Here is a 15,467-nt window from a genome sequence, read left to right on the forward strand (position 1 = left end):
TTTTTAAATCATTCCCTTCATTCTATTAAAGAGAGATTCTAGATTTTTTCTAGATTTTTTTTTTTCATCATTTTATTCTTTGATATAATTAATAATTAAAATTATTTTGCTACAACATTATAAATACAAATATTAAGATTTAATATGTGTATTTTTTTAATTGATTGAATTTAATACATAATCATTAGATATATATAGAAACTTACCTCGCACCTAGATGTGTCAAGTATCTCGACCTCCGTCGTGACATTATCAATAGTGACGCTGTGTCGGTAGAGAAAATCTGCAACAAATGAAATTAATATATTTAATCAATTATAATAATATCTTTAACTCAATTATTATCGCTTTAAGATCTTGTATAACTCGCGAGATAAATAAAGAAACATGATTTTTCTTGATCGATGTCATTTGGATGATACTCTTCGATCTCTTTGGAAAAGCGACATTTTCCCAAGGATAGAAAACGCGGCTAATACGCGAAAGTGCCGTAGCAGTTGGTAACGACAATTCCAATTAGTTACGCTCGCTGCTATGTCATTACGATCATTGACGATGACACGTGGCTTTCGCTGAAAATTTGTGATCAAAAAGATTCGGATAGCCATTTATTAAGACTTGAATTTTTAGATCGTTATACACTCGCAAATTATTCACACATGTCATTCTTAAAAAAATCCCGTAACGTTCATTATAATATTTGAAATTTGATTAGGGTTGTCGTAGAAAATGAATTTTAAAATTCCCTGATTTTTCCAGGTTTTCCAGATAAAACAGGAAATTTCAATGACCAGTATAAAATATGTAAAGAATTTAACATTGTAAAATATACAAAAAATGTTAACCTTTAGAATCAAGGATTGTAAGAAAGCTAGTTTATTTATTAAAGAAGTCTAGTAGCATAATGAAATTTTGGGGGCAAATTGAAACTAACAAAACATAAATTAGTATTAGAAAAAAGAATGCAGTTATGATGAAAAAGAATGATCAAATAAAATTACTGAATAAAATATAAATTTTAATAATTTTTTAAAATCATTTAAAGTGCATGAGTTTTGAATGAACTGATTATAAGCGTCAGATATAATATTTAAAAAATTATAACAATTATTTGGAATAAGAGCAGTCTAAGAGAATTGTGAACAAAGTTCAAAATTCCAGTCACTTTTATATTTTCCCCTGACTTTTCCCGGTTTTCCCGGTTTTTCCAGATTTGTGGCAACCCTGTTTTAAATAATCATATTTATATTATTAATAATTTTGATTTAATAAGTTCTTGAATTTCTAGGATTTCCGAACCGTGGATTTTTGATTTCTTGTATTTCTAGAGTTTTACATATTTTAATATTTAAATTGTGAATCTCAATAATATTTATTGTATCTTAGATTTTTGAATGTTGAATGTTACATCTTCGACAAAGAAAAAAGGAGAGCTCATATTTCTCGGAGCTGATTAGAGTGTTTGAGGAACACGTGCACTTAAAGAGAAGCAGAAGAGAAGACGCGGAAGCACATCGAACACAATAGCTTTGACAGGCACAAATAAGCGATAAATAAACTTATAAACACTTCGTAGTGTCGGTAATAAGAGCTGAAAGGGCACAATATTTCTGAGGCATACAAAGATGCCCATTATATTAGCGGTCGTTACGCTCGAGAAAATTTTATTGTCGGACAATGTTAATAGAGAAACGATTTGATCATGCGTTGCGACAGAAAATTCATTGCATCCTCCTGTACACGAGAAATATCGGTAGAATAAGAGCTGATAGATGTAGAGATATAGAAAAAGAGCTTCCAAGACTGCGAGACGCAATTTGAACTCTGCATACGAGACGCGAAAATTTTTTTCTACGCTTATAGAAAAAAAAATCGAGCGATCTAGATAAAGACGGAGATAAACTAAGATTGAAGGATGTTTAACGAATGGAATTATTTCATAGATAAGACGGACGTATGCGCAAGTGTCTAGAAATCTAATTGTAGTCCCATCTAAATACAGGAACAATTTGCATATCAGACGTTATGGAAAGTTAAATCTTTGATGAGAAACCTTGATAAAAGTACAAGATTTAATTTCTAAGAAATCGAAAGTATGAAGAGGTGCAATAAAAGCGATAAGTTAACCAAAAAAAAGGATGGGGGGGGGGGGGATTAACCGTGACACACTTTCGTCGCAACTGGAAATGTAACTGTCACCGATCGCGCGGATTCGGCTTTTGCCAGAGATCTCATCCATCTCCGGTACATATGATCTATTGTCGATCTATCGAAGAAACGGGATACACGATGTAATCTTCTCCGCGCACGGACAAAACGATTCCCATCCGCGCACGCGCACGAGAGAATCGACGATACAACGAGACTCGCTTTCTAAATCATTGCCTAGATTTATTCCATGCAAGGAGAGATTTGCATTGTTAATCGAGATCAAAATAATAACAAGTACCCTGCATCGTGGCGAGAGATGAAAAGGACCGATTATCTTCCAGAGTCCTGTAAAACGACGACGCCGCGCTCGTGTACGAATGCCTTGTAATCGAAATTGCCGGTAAAGAGATCATCCTCGATCTTCCTTCGAGAGATCAAATTTAAGTCGTGCGGTGGAAACCAATATAAAGTGGCTACTTCGAAAGTATCGTGGCTTGCATGTTTACATGTCTAAATTTACGAGAAAAAAAAAAGAGACAGCTTTTTTTGTAAAGCTCGAGAGAAATTCAGAGAGTGGAGATAGTTGGATTCTTATAAACTCTCACATTTCTGTGAATTCTTCTGCCTTTATATATAATTAGACTTCTCTCTGCTTTTAAAATATTAAATTAAAACATTAAAATATTTCACATTAATAATTCTATATTTTCGAATTTTTAACAATTTATTTCTTACAATATTTACTTCTAAATTTTTAAGAAAATTAATTTTAAAATTATTCAATGTAAATGTTAATTATTCTCCAATTACATAATTATCATCCATCTTATTATTATCATCCAAAATATAATGAAAATTTGAAAGTGACCTTTTTATTAATCATATTTTTCGAATCATTAAATTTATAAGATAAATTAATTTTTATTAATACGCTAAAAGAATTTTTCCACGTTTCGTTCACCTACGCAAACCAGCTGAAGGAAATCAATGGCCTCGCTTTCACCGTTTGAGGGCGTTTTCTTCGGAAAAGTGATTCTCCAACGATCGGGAACGAAAGTATAGGCGATAACCCGCGCACGAGTCCCACGAAGTGTCGACGCATTTTCAATCCGTTTCACACAAGATGTACCGAAAGAGAAAGAAGTAAAAGGAAAAAAAAAGGAAGAGAAAGAGAATGACGGAGCTTGCATATGATTGCTCCGAATATTATCTTGCGTTAGCAAATTCCTTATAAGAAAAAACAAAAATTCTTAACAAACAAAATTGAAAGCTCAATATTTCGATTTTCATAAATATGAAAATCCTAAACTTTTATACTATTATTACCAAGAAATTCTACACGATATGAAAAAATGTAACAAAAAGTAACAAAAGAAAAGATACTTTTTCCGATGAAGTCAACCAAAGTTTTTGTCCAATATTCGTTTGTACATATTTCTGTAGAAATTATTTTATACAAAGCAGTCTGTATAACATCTTCAGAACCCCTTACACGTCTACGTCGGAGTTTTTTATCTATCATTATTCTTATCATTTTTTATTGATTTCTCGATGGATGGTAATCAGTTCCGTAGCGTCCACAGCGTCATCTTAGAGGATCGATTGAGCGATTATCCCCCTTTTTGATCGGGAAGGGGGGAACATATAGATTATCTGCTTCCTGGTTACATTCAAGAGTGATTATCCATCATTTTCCCAGGAAATTAATTAATATCGATGGTAGGAGACCCTTCCACTCTCGACCGGCATTATCGATCGCAACATTATAGATCGATTGGGATCAAGATTGATTCTGAGTGCCAGTTATGTACGAGAGAAATTCGATAAATCGATGATTGCACTATTGTACCGGGAAACTTTCCGTACATTATATTAATGTGAATGCACTTGTAAAGAAAGTAAGGAGAAACTTTGCGTACAAATTGACTTCTAAGTTTTTCTTGTAAATCTTCATTCCGGGAACTTTTATGTTTCAGAATGCTCACATTTTCCCAAACTTAATTCAGACAAGTTAAATCAATCATTTAACCCAATTTAAATATTAAAAAAAAAAAGATAGACCGACAAACGTCTGATGTGATGATTCTTAACCACTCTTGCGTCTTAGGTTAACGTAGAAAAAGTTAAAGGATCCTTTTCCAAAAAGGATGCTTAATCTTGAATACGGATAAAATCCATTCAGGCAGTTTTATCTGCAATTTCTTCTAATCAACTATAAATTTATGTATTTATGTATTTTACATAATTACATTTGCTCCAAGCACATCGGTTTTCTTGGGGATAATGTCCCTACAGCTATCGGGATTGATAAAATGGCGTGGTACTCGCCAATGAGAGGATGTACAGCCGGCTCGGCCATAGAGGTGTTACAAAAATACGAGCGACCGGCCGGTTCAGGGTTAAGGGGACAATACTTCACGGTGAATTTTTCCAAGCGGCTCGGATATCCGCGAAACTCGTCGTCATAGCTTATACGTCCGCGGGCGTGCACGGCAATTATTACGGCGAAGTAGCCTGCATGAGTTATGGGAGAGATCTGCATTCTGCAGACCCTCCCTATAGGCTCTATTTCATATCGAGTGTTTAAATCTCCGCCCTCCATGGATCCAGCGGTGTCCGTTGCGGTCTCTCTTTCTCTTTCTCTCTCTCTCTCTCTCTCTCTTTATCTTTCTCCCTCTGTACCCCGCCGCTACCCTACCCCCTTATCTCGTGTATTTCTGTGATCGCTAGAATGCCCTCGGGACGTCTCGCTCGCGAGGCGCCATGATTAAGATTTTTCATTGGTACCCTTGAATTAGAGTCCGGTTTCGAGCGCGAGAATATTTCACAGCGGATTTTTCCGTCGCGGTCCCCGCTGGAACACGCGAGAGGCACCGATCAAGATTTAGATTCGCGTTTTGTACTACGGGGTGAGCATTCCGCGCGCGAGTCCGAGTCCCCCTCCCCCTCCCCCCCCCCCTCCCACCCTCCGAGATAAGTCGATAACAAGCGAGAAAGGAACATAGATATGAGCTGGACATTTATCCAGAATATGACGTCTCGAAATTAGCAACGAATGAACGCAATCATTCACGCTTCGCATTGGCAATTATCTCGAAGAGAGGAAAAAAAAAAAAAGGATAATGAAGAAACACTTACCACTGGTCGAGCTATACTCGCCGATGTATCGCCTCGTCAAGTACCGCACAACCACGGCTGCAACAGAAAGAGGAAAAAGAAATTGATTAACTTCAAAAACGATCTCGCGAATAATTGTGGTGAGTCTGATGATACATCTGTGGAATCATAAGTAATTACAAGTAATAATGTAAGAAGACGTATTTTCGTTCTCTAGCTAGATGGATATGCCTGTATGCGGCCTATAAGAACGCAGGTGTTGAAACGCCATTAACTTATTTTCAATGTTAATAAAGAAACCATAAATATTCGTGGGGAACGAGTTTTCCCGTGGGTTGCCGATAAATTTCTTGCGTCATAAATTCCGTTTCGTTGCGGCGCGAAAGGCGAGACTTAAGATTCAACATATTGACGACGTTCCTGGCATCGTCGTCGTCGTCGTTGTCGTCGTTCAAACCTCGCAAGACTTATTGTAGTAGAGTACATAGATTCATACCGTTCTGTACCCGTAGATATACCCTGTTTATAAATCTATCGTCGAGTTCAGCCCAACGACGACGACGACGACGACGATGACGACGACGACGACGACGACGAGAAGGAAGAGGAAATATCACGAATGGAAAAAGAGGAGAGGAGAGGTAAAGACGCGAGCAGGAACAGAATATAGAACTTCATTCGTGAGCTATTTGCTGAGATGAGAGATACGAGTGCATATCTTCGAAATATTTCCGTGCAGCTGGACGACGATTTATTTTCAACGGCGATTCAACGTACGCTTGCGGAAAGTCGATGGACCGGCAAGAACTGATCCCTCAACAGATCCTTTCAAAGAGAAGGAAACTCTAATTTATTAAAAGATATAAATTATAATTATATAGGTGCAAGTATTTTATATTGCGTTTTATTTAAAAAATTAAATATACGATAGATAAATGCATCTGCAACATCTATGAAAAACAAATTCACGTACTTAGTCTATTTTTATTTTATACACATAAAAACCAAATTATTAGTACAATAAAAGATTGACACGTGCTATATTAATTAGCAATATTAATTAGTAATTAGCATTTTGCATTTGAATATATATATATAATTTAAAAATAAGAAATTTCATCAAAACTGCGTGTGTACTTTCAATAGTCATCGTACAAAAAAGACATCAGCGGATTATTATATTGTACCAAGCAATTCGGTAATCGAGTGAAGACTTATTCTCCTTTGGAGATGACTGTCATCAAATCGAGGCGACGTCATGCGTAATCCTACAGGCGGCGCGAACCGAAGTAATTGATGTGGACACGAGAATGTTGCTCGTAACGCCTAATAGTTCCAAGAGTAAACTGTGCCAAGCGGCCTGGTCTGATGAAAGCACGCTCTTCACTGCACTCAAATCCAAACGCGAGGGAAACCCGACACTCGTGCCAGATACAAAGTGTTTATAATAAAATTCTTATCTTTCGTAGAATCAGCTTGGGAATGCCGACAATATAGTGGGCCTAATTAGCAGCCATCTTACGAACGATAAGAAATAACTAATAGCTTATGCAGAATACAAAATATTGCTGTAGATAACAACTATCCAAAAATATTCCAACATAAAGTTAAAAAATCGAAAACATAGGTACGACCAATGGTACTATTAAATGAAATTTCAAAAAAACCTCAGTGAAAATCTTCAAAGAGGTAATATTTTTACCGATAGCGCGCAAGTGATAACGTTCAAAATTAAAAAAAAGAGAGAAAAGGGAAAACTAGGCGGGTAGAAGAACAAATAGGAAGAAAAGAATGAAGAAGGAGAATAAGAAGAGAGAAGTCACCTGCGGAGAATTGTGTGTAATGTGGAAGATGCAACGGTACGAGCAAAATGCAACCATTCGCGGTGCCATTTGCCGTGCGATGGTCGCCAGCGCGGGGTTCTATAGATAGATCGTTGGAGGATAAGTCGCTTGGTGGACGTAAGAAAATAGTAATTACGGCCACGATCGCTTTGAATGGGAGGGGGAGGGAGAGAGGGGGGGGGGAACGAGACGGAGACAGATGACTAAAAAAGATCGGGATGGTGCGGCGCGTTGATCAACCAAGTGCATCCTCTCGTGTCTCGTTGAAATTTTCTGTCTACCCCAAACATTCAACACTACCTTTTATTGGAAGAAATTTCGCTCTTGACATGTTAATTTTATATTTCATATAGAGAGTGTACTAAATTTTCTGTACATAATTTTTTTGCTCTAAACAGTCCAAACACAATTTTTAACAATAACTAATTTTCAAATTAGAGTAAAAATGCTTACTAATAACAATTTTGTACGATAAAAAATTTATCTATTTATTACACTAGGAAAAGGGAGAAAAGTAATGTACAATAATATTTGCTGAAAGACACTTGTCTTTAAAAAGGTAACAGGATATATAATTTTTCTAAAAGCGAAAAATGAAATTGTAATTTTTTTTTTTCGTATAATGGAGAAAATTCTATATTTAAAATATTAAGAAGGTAATAAAAGTGTCAAATTGACAGCTCGCAGAAAAGAAATCCGTTGAAGCGCGACTTCCACGAGCTACTATTCTGTCCGCTTTTCTTGTGACACGGCAATAAAGCAAGTCGTTTAGACCAAATGAATTTATGAACACGTCTGGGCTTGGATAGCGGACCTCCAATTGCCTCTTCAATAAGCGTTAACGCAGATAAATGGCTGTAGATAACAATCTTGCATTTCTCGCGTGATCATAATTCTTTTCATGATTCCTCACTGTCGGTAGTTTTTGCGAAATCTCCTTGTCGTTGAAGAATTCTGTAATTTACTTGAAAATATCCAATTCAAATGCCATACATTACTGGTATCTATTTTTGCGAGAATTAATTGTAATTCCTACTACATAGTTAAACATCTTTTCGGTATACTCGGCTTTCATTTCCCAACGTTTCTTCAATACTTTTTCCATTGTTTTAACTTTTTGTAATAAAACTTCTTTTTAAATTCACAAAAAAAATACATTTGCTTGCTACCGTTATATATTTTCGTTAGATATTACCGTTAGATATTTTCTTAATATCTAACATTTCAATTGAAAACAAATTATTTACAATATATACATTTTTATGAAGGTTATAAGCGATTGAATTGGGTTGGATGTGATATACCCAAGTATTCCTGTAATGTGACATATAAAGATTAATATAAAGATTAAATAGCAACAACCAAATTCCAAATTTCCAAGCAAAATTTTCGTTTCCTTTATTATAGAAGAGTTACGGTTATTTCGCGTGTACACGGGAGTGTGTCAGGCGAAGGTGCGATAAAATGCGGAGGAAGAAATGTTACGATATAAATTTGGAATTCAAAATCGAATGCCGCGGGCAAGAACGGATGTATCGAATGTCCAGATCTTACAACCTGCTGCTGCAACCGTGCAGGATTTTTCATGGCAACCTCCCCCTCCCCTCTCGGTCACGCGAAATGATATCCGATAACGTCCACGGAGGTCCTTATTATACCCAGCGGGGTCTCACAGGAGACTTTTAAGGATTCGCTCCCGTCGAGATATCCCTCTTCCCATCGCCGCCGTCGCCGCGGTGAGAATGCACCGTTTTTGCCGCAAAAAGTAGAACAGACGACATTGTCGCGTGTTTTACAGCAATCAAGATCGTGGACGATGAAACGTGCGAATGCAAAAATAACGAAACGCAATTAAATAAATATGTTCCCGAAAAAAATGCGATAATCCCGACAGAAAACGGCAATTTGTGATATTCCAAGATGACGATGCCAACAGGCGACGCAACTTTCTATTCGAAGATGCGAAAATTTAAGACGACGATCGAAGAATTTAAGGTATTCGACATTACGAGATACAACATTTTAAAAAGATATATAATTACGACAGTGTTAGAAAGATGCAATTTCAAATATAATAACTCGACAATAGCCGTGTCCAAAAAAATGTTTATTTTATTATATATCAAATATTTTCTTCGTTCAGATAGAATTATTCTAGCTCTGAGATCCGGTATTCATAATCGGTTCTTACATTCTCAAGGTGCATCTTAAGCACGAAGATGTGACGAAACGATCACAGAGCCGTATTAACATAATGAAATAATACTCAAGATAAAGACTTTATAAAACAAGACCCGGCTATTGAATATCAGCTTAAAAATATAATTCAATCAGCACGAAGAAAACTTCCAACAGTTGCAAAACAAACATTTTACTCCGAACGTAGCCAATGAGATGGTTTGTAGACGATCGGTTGATTCCGGTAACTTAATAATATGAAGATGCAAAGTTGGTGATGCAAAGAAAGAGGAGAGTCATGTACGAGATCGGACGAGATCGGAATAAAACGAAGAGCGCGCCTTTATTAAGGTGGCTGGTCCTAGCGGTTATTAATAGGATTTATTCCGAGGTCGGCGAACCGCCTTATCGCCCGTTCGTTTGCTCGCTTTGTATGCGTCGCGCGACTGTCGGGTTAACTAATGCAACGTATTATTCCACGGACTATGCGTATCCATCTTAACGGCACTTTCATTCAATGCGTTGCGTCGGTGCGCTATTAGACAACGCGCAGAAATTACACGCTGCACGACGACGCGATATTAGTATCGTCCATCATAATGAACGTCCTTCCGACGTGATTCAATATTTCACGACATTGCGCCATAATCGATCTGCGTATCTTTTTTCGCCGTTTCGCTCGTCACCGAATGGGGGATATCGTTTCCGACGCGATGCGTTCCAATCGCATCACGTTCTCGTATAGGAAGTCTCGACATTGCTACGGCAGATGTATTTTCCGTTATCCGTTTTAACGCGATTCGATTTAATTTCGCGCGCAAGGTCAACGTGCAAAACCTTCCTCTTCGTAGATCACAAAACAATGGCAAAGCGACACACACACACACACACACACACACATCGTACAATTTGATTAGAATTTCTTGCAATTTCAAGCAAATAAATTAACTCTTCGTTTGAAATCAGTGAAACTTCATTTAAATTTCTCTGAAATAAAAGAGGGCACTAAAAATATCTTGTTAGCAATGAAATTCTTTTTTGCAAAGCTAAAACAGTAAAAAAACTTAAACTAGATAAAACTCAGAGATTACAGACGAAGAGTTAACTTACCGTTAGTAATTAGAATTAATTTGGTTAATTATACTTACAACAGAATTAATTCAGTTGAGTTAAAAAAATTTTGTGATTTTGATAATAGTATTGATGAAAATAAATGAAATTGTTTTTACATCAGAATGAAGCAAAGTGAAAAGACAGAAAAAAAAAAAGAGATTCACCTGATTTACCGACTCTGGGGCCGCCGAGGACGACCACCTTGATCCTGTTTACGTTTGTCATCAGCTGCGTGGGCTAAGTGTCATTCGGGCTGATTTGGCATCACACATTGCCTCCGCAGCGAATGCACCAATTACATCACTTTGCACTTTACCGCCGTCACTTACTTACTCATATTATTCCTCAACGGAACACCGACATTCACTCGCGCGCACAAAAAGGGCCGATGTCCTTCTCGAGCACACGCGACACTCGCAACACTCTTACGAAATTAATTATTGTAACGAACAGTCGATCATCTGCTCAAGTCATCATTGCTCAATTTCATAGCGGTATAATTATCAATCGTTAATTAATCTCTCGTGCACTTAATTAAATTCTCTTTCGTTTACACGCAAAAGAGAAAGAAAGAGAGTTTTCGAGGCAAAGAAACCGTACGGATCTTAATCTAGCGTTTCAGAAGAATTACGTAGAATGAATAGAGAATTGATGATTATGGCGCAGTGTTGAAGCACAGGAACGTTATTTCGAAAAGAAAACAGCGAAAAACCCTTCTCCTCTCGCTCTCGTTCTTTGCCTCGATCAGGTATTTAATCGGCGGTTATCTATTAATCATCAGCTGAAGTCGTCACTGCTTAGATATGGAGCTATTAATGGCAGCGTTAATTAGAATCTTCCTTGCTAATTCCAGGCGACTCGGAGGAAACCATCGGGCGACGATCGATGAACAGGCAGCCGATATCGGAGATTCCCGTGTGTCGTTTTCTACCTGGTGAACGAGAGAGAACCACGTAACCGCGATTACGAGTCCCCGTCTGGCATGTCGAACGCGATTCTTCCTTCGCGCGGGATCCTCGATAAAGCCGCGTGTTGAGTAATACAGCCTCCTTTTTGCAGCCGCGCGACGACACGCCGATCTTGCACGATTCTTGTGACTCACTGCGAAGCTCCGAATCGAGCGCGATCGAGCTCCTTTCTCAAGAATGACAGCCGCGATTACAATCTCGCGTCCTTCGTCAAGAAAATCACAATGTGCCCTCTCGAGCACGTTTATTAGCAGCAACGACCGCCGTGTTATCTTATCACGATTTCTTCTTCAAGATGACAAATGTCACGTGACGCCGTTTGTTTGTTTTCCTCTCGTCCTTTTCTCTCTCCAGTAAGACTCTATCTCTTAGACAGAGATTTCTGTAAAATCTTTGTTCTCCAACTGTCAAACGATTGTATATATTAATCAAATAAATCGTTCCCTTTGCCTGTCTCTTATCCGAACGACTAGTATCCACTTATTGGTCCACTTACGATATTTAGTTTTAAGTAGAAACCAAGGATTTCAGCTGATCCGCACTCACTCTCTCTTTCTCTCTCTTTCTGTTTTTTTTTCTCATCAAGTGTCAACGCATTATTTAGCGTTACTAATTAATTTGATAAAAATATGAAAAATACGAAGAAAGCGCTTCCTCTTCGATTTCCTCTAAATTCTTCCGTTCTTCCTTTCCCCGATCCTCACACCGAACGTCAAACTGGACAGCACGATTCAGAATTACGGTCTCCTCCTTTTTCGCACCTTCGGAAGCCAGGGTGGTTTCCGAACGAGCCTGGTTCGCTCGTTCACTCGTCCCGCAGCGGCCGACGCTGCGCTGCGAATAACAACACAAGCAGCGATTCAAGAAATGCCGTCTCTCTGGTTCCATTTATAACGGGTCGTCGGCCTTCCTCCGCGTCTTCTAGCTTGGCGCCGCCGACACGTCGGCGATTACGAAAAAAGGACAGGCACGCACGCACGCGCGTATGCACGCATACTGATACTCGCTTATCGCTCGCGCGCGCGAAGACGACGGCAGACGACGACCGCGAGAAAAGTAGGATGCATTCATCCCCCGCAGCGACACGCAACTTTTTGTTTCGCTGTTTTCTCTCTCTTTTTTTTTCTTTTTCTTTCTTTTTTTTTTCTTTTTTTTTTTGCCGAACACCGTGAGCTAATTTTAATATTTCGAGAGAAGTGGCGGGTTTAATTTTGAATGAAAGATTAAGCCATTTTGGAGCATAATTGGCGCCATAAAATAATGAGGCATTTTAATTCTTTTCTCCGTTTACGTAAAGCAAGAAAAAAGAATTTCTTGCAAAGAAAAATAACTTGTAAAAATAACTCCTTAAAATTTACGATTTTGCAATTACGATACGAGTACTTTTAATCCGTTGATAAGAAATCTTCAGATATTCTACGTTACGTAATTAGAATAAAATATCTAAGCAATAGTCAATATTAAATAAATAGTATAACGGGAAAGCGACTGAGAGGAAAACGAGAAAGCAATCAACGTAGCAGAGGAATACTTAATGGAGAAACACAATGACGAAGTAGTAAACGTATAACGATGAAAAATATGACAAATGTAACAGAGAAATAAAGCAAGTTTTTAAATTCGTTGATTAATCACAATGTTATTATACGAAAATGTAACTTTGCTCCGTAAAAGCATTGACGCATAATGCGATTGGTCGATAGATGAATTAAAAAAATAATACGCGAGGTGATAAAATACGCGCAAAAAATCAACTTTTTGCGCACTGAAATTCGCAAGTCGTCACACGTCTCTAATTCTCGCTTCTACTACGCTTTAAATGATATCTAGATTAGATAACGCGTCCCGTATCACGTATTAAACTTCATTATCTTTCAGGGCGCATTGCGACGATATTATTCACGAGAAATTCTTTTAATGTGACCATATCGCGAACGTCACAATGTTGAACAACAAAGCACGACCGTAAATTGCGACACGTACTAAATTAAATGAAGTATGATTGAAATAAAATGATAATTCAGATCATATAGTTTTGAAATAATAAACTACCTTTTATAATTATCTACCTTAATTATCTATTTAATAACAAATTTTTAATCATATCCATTATATTATATAACAGACTTCCATTACACGGACACTAATAACAGAAACGCGGTCAAAGTAAAGTCAAGAATGAATGAGTTATAAATAAATTTTCATTCAAAAATCCAGCAAACGCAAGAACGATTCGACAAAATACGTGATTATGACATGTTTAACCGATATAAATGTTTATTGATTGTGATATAGTATATTTCTGAACAAATACTAATTCAGCGTTTTCAAAGAGACAACAAATATAAAATCGTCGATAATACGATAAGAATCATCCATGCTATAAGTACATTTCGAAAAATATACTCTACTATAAAATAATTTACGTGCTAAAAAAAAAAATTGCTTTTGCAAGATTATCTTATCTTCCACACTCTTCAAAATAAATCAAATTGAATCGAGTATTTTTTAAATATCAAATCAAATCAAATTTAATCAAATCTCTTGTGTTATATCTCGAATAATGTCAAACGGAGAAAAATTATATGTATTAAATAAAATGATGTGGCCGAGAATATAGTCTTGAGTAATTAATTCGATCGAATATTTCGCAGTCACACGATTGATTAGATTCTTTACTTTTGTTCTTTATCTACCTACTTAAATTTCGGCATATCTGTCACAAATGTTTCTGCTCATCGTCTACGTAAGTGAGAAATCAACTCGTTGCTCGCGATAGAGGAGCGTAATCGGAAACCAAGGTATCGGTTTCTTCGCACGTAGCAAGTCTACGATGTGTAAATACTAGATGCGCAGATGCGCCACTTGTTTATTTAATAAGATCGATTTTCTTCGGAGAATTCTTGTGCGATACGACGATTCTATTTTCCCGCGTTTTTCGAAAATTCGATCTGCTTCGATCCTTGATCATCGATTGACGAAAATTGTAATCAAGTAAATTGTACGTATCAGTTTTCTGCGTTACATCAAAAGCGACAATCGGTTAAGAATTAATCGGTGAAAATTAATCACGGTGAGAATTAATCAACGCTGGAAGAATCGATAATTGCGTTATTCATGTCGAAATATACGCACAAGCGATTTCAATTAACGCACGCGAAGTTCCTGATGTATAAATTAATTCTGTCGATTAACAGCGATCGCGAAGTCGCGTTAATCGCATCTAGGAAGGCCGATGACCCGTGGATTAAATAATACATTTCTCCACTTGCGAGCGTTCCGCCAAGATATTTCAACGAATCGCACGCCGATCCGGCGCATATCCGATATTAATTAAGTCACATTAAGTTACGCGCATTAATAAGGAAATTAACTTTTATAATTAACCTTAGAGATCAATTGATGACCTTTAAGCCCTGACAAAAGCGAACCAAAGTGATGAATCTTTCTAAAAAATCTTTCTAAGAATAATTACCTGATATCCTAACAGTTACACTTGCACAATTATTGGATTGGAGCGTGGCAGTTAGAATTCAGCGATCAAAAATCGATTAAAAACTCGCCGGTCACAACTCGGTATCGCTGTGATACGTCAACCCGGCGGTAAATGTTTAGAAACCCGAGAACAGCACTTGAAAGCTTAAACTCTTCTAATGCATTGAGCACCACTCCACGATTATTTCAAGAACACGTCTCGATACCCGAGGATTCGTGTGTCCATTCACAACTTGACGGTCAGAGATCGCACTTGGCAAATTCGACAATGATTATCGCCGAGAAATGCGTGATTTTTGAAACACATAAAGAACGTGAACTCCAGACGTGGAATTTCCTGGAGTAGTATATTCGCGTTCGCGAATTTCGGACGGTCGCACCGCACAGCGTGGCACTTGACGTGAGGAGATCGAACGCGCGCGCGCGCGCGCGCAAGAGAGAGAGAAAGAGAGTAAAAACACGCGGTACACACTCGCAAGTCGCAGGCACTCTCCACTCTGAGCGAGCGCTCGCCGGCGAATGCACGGCGTTCGCGGCTGCCTCGTCTAATATGCACTTGGCTGCGCTGAACTGAGCGCTCGCTCACCGAGACCGGCACGGC

General features: G+C 37.8%; 1 protein-coding gene across 3 annotated transcripts in view; it reads right to left on the reverse strand.

Moving 5' to 3' along the window:
• Positions 1-15,408, reverse strand: part of LOC105151200 (ras-related and estrogen-regulated growth inhibitor) — a 43,277-nt gene extending 27,869 nt beyond the window's left edge. For 2 of the 3 annotated variants that reach the window (XR_015546104.1, XM_011064758.2), the window contains exons 1-4: positions 14,847-15,408; positions 10,568-12,205; positions 5,290-5,346; positions 207-283 (exon numbers count right to left, since the gene is read on the reverse strand). Coding sequence is in view for 2 of the 3 variants with exons in the window: in XM_011064758.2 (XP_011063060.1) it covers positions 207-283; positions 5,290-5,346; positions 10,568-10,628 (195 nt within the window). In the remaining variant the exon portion in view is untranslated. Of the gene's footprint in view, positions 1-206; positions 284-5,289; positions 5,347-10,567 lie in introns of all 3 variants that reach the window. The other variant, XM_011064757.2, reaches the window with a different exon arrangement.
• Between the last annotated feature and the right edge of the window lie 59 nt (positions 15,409-15,467).

Source organism: Acromyrmex echinatior, chromosome 9, assembly GCF_024713525.1.
Source record: "Acromyrmex echinatior isolate Ae372 chromosome 9, ASM2471352v2, whole genome shotgun sequence".
NCBI lineage: Eukaryota > Metazoa > Arthropoda > Insecta > Hymenoptera > Formicidae > Acromyrmex > Acromyrmex echinatior.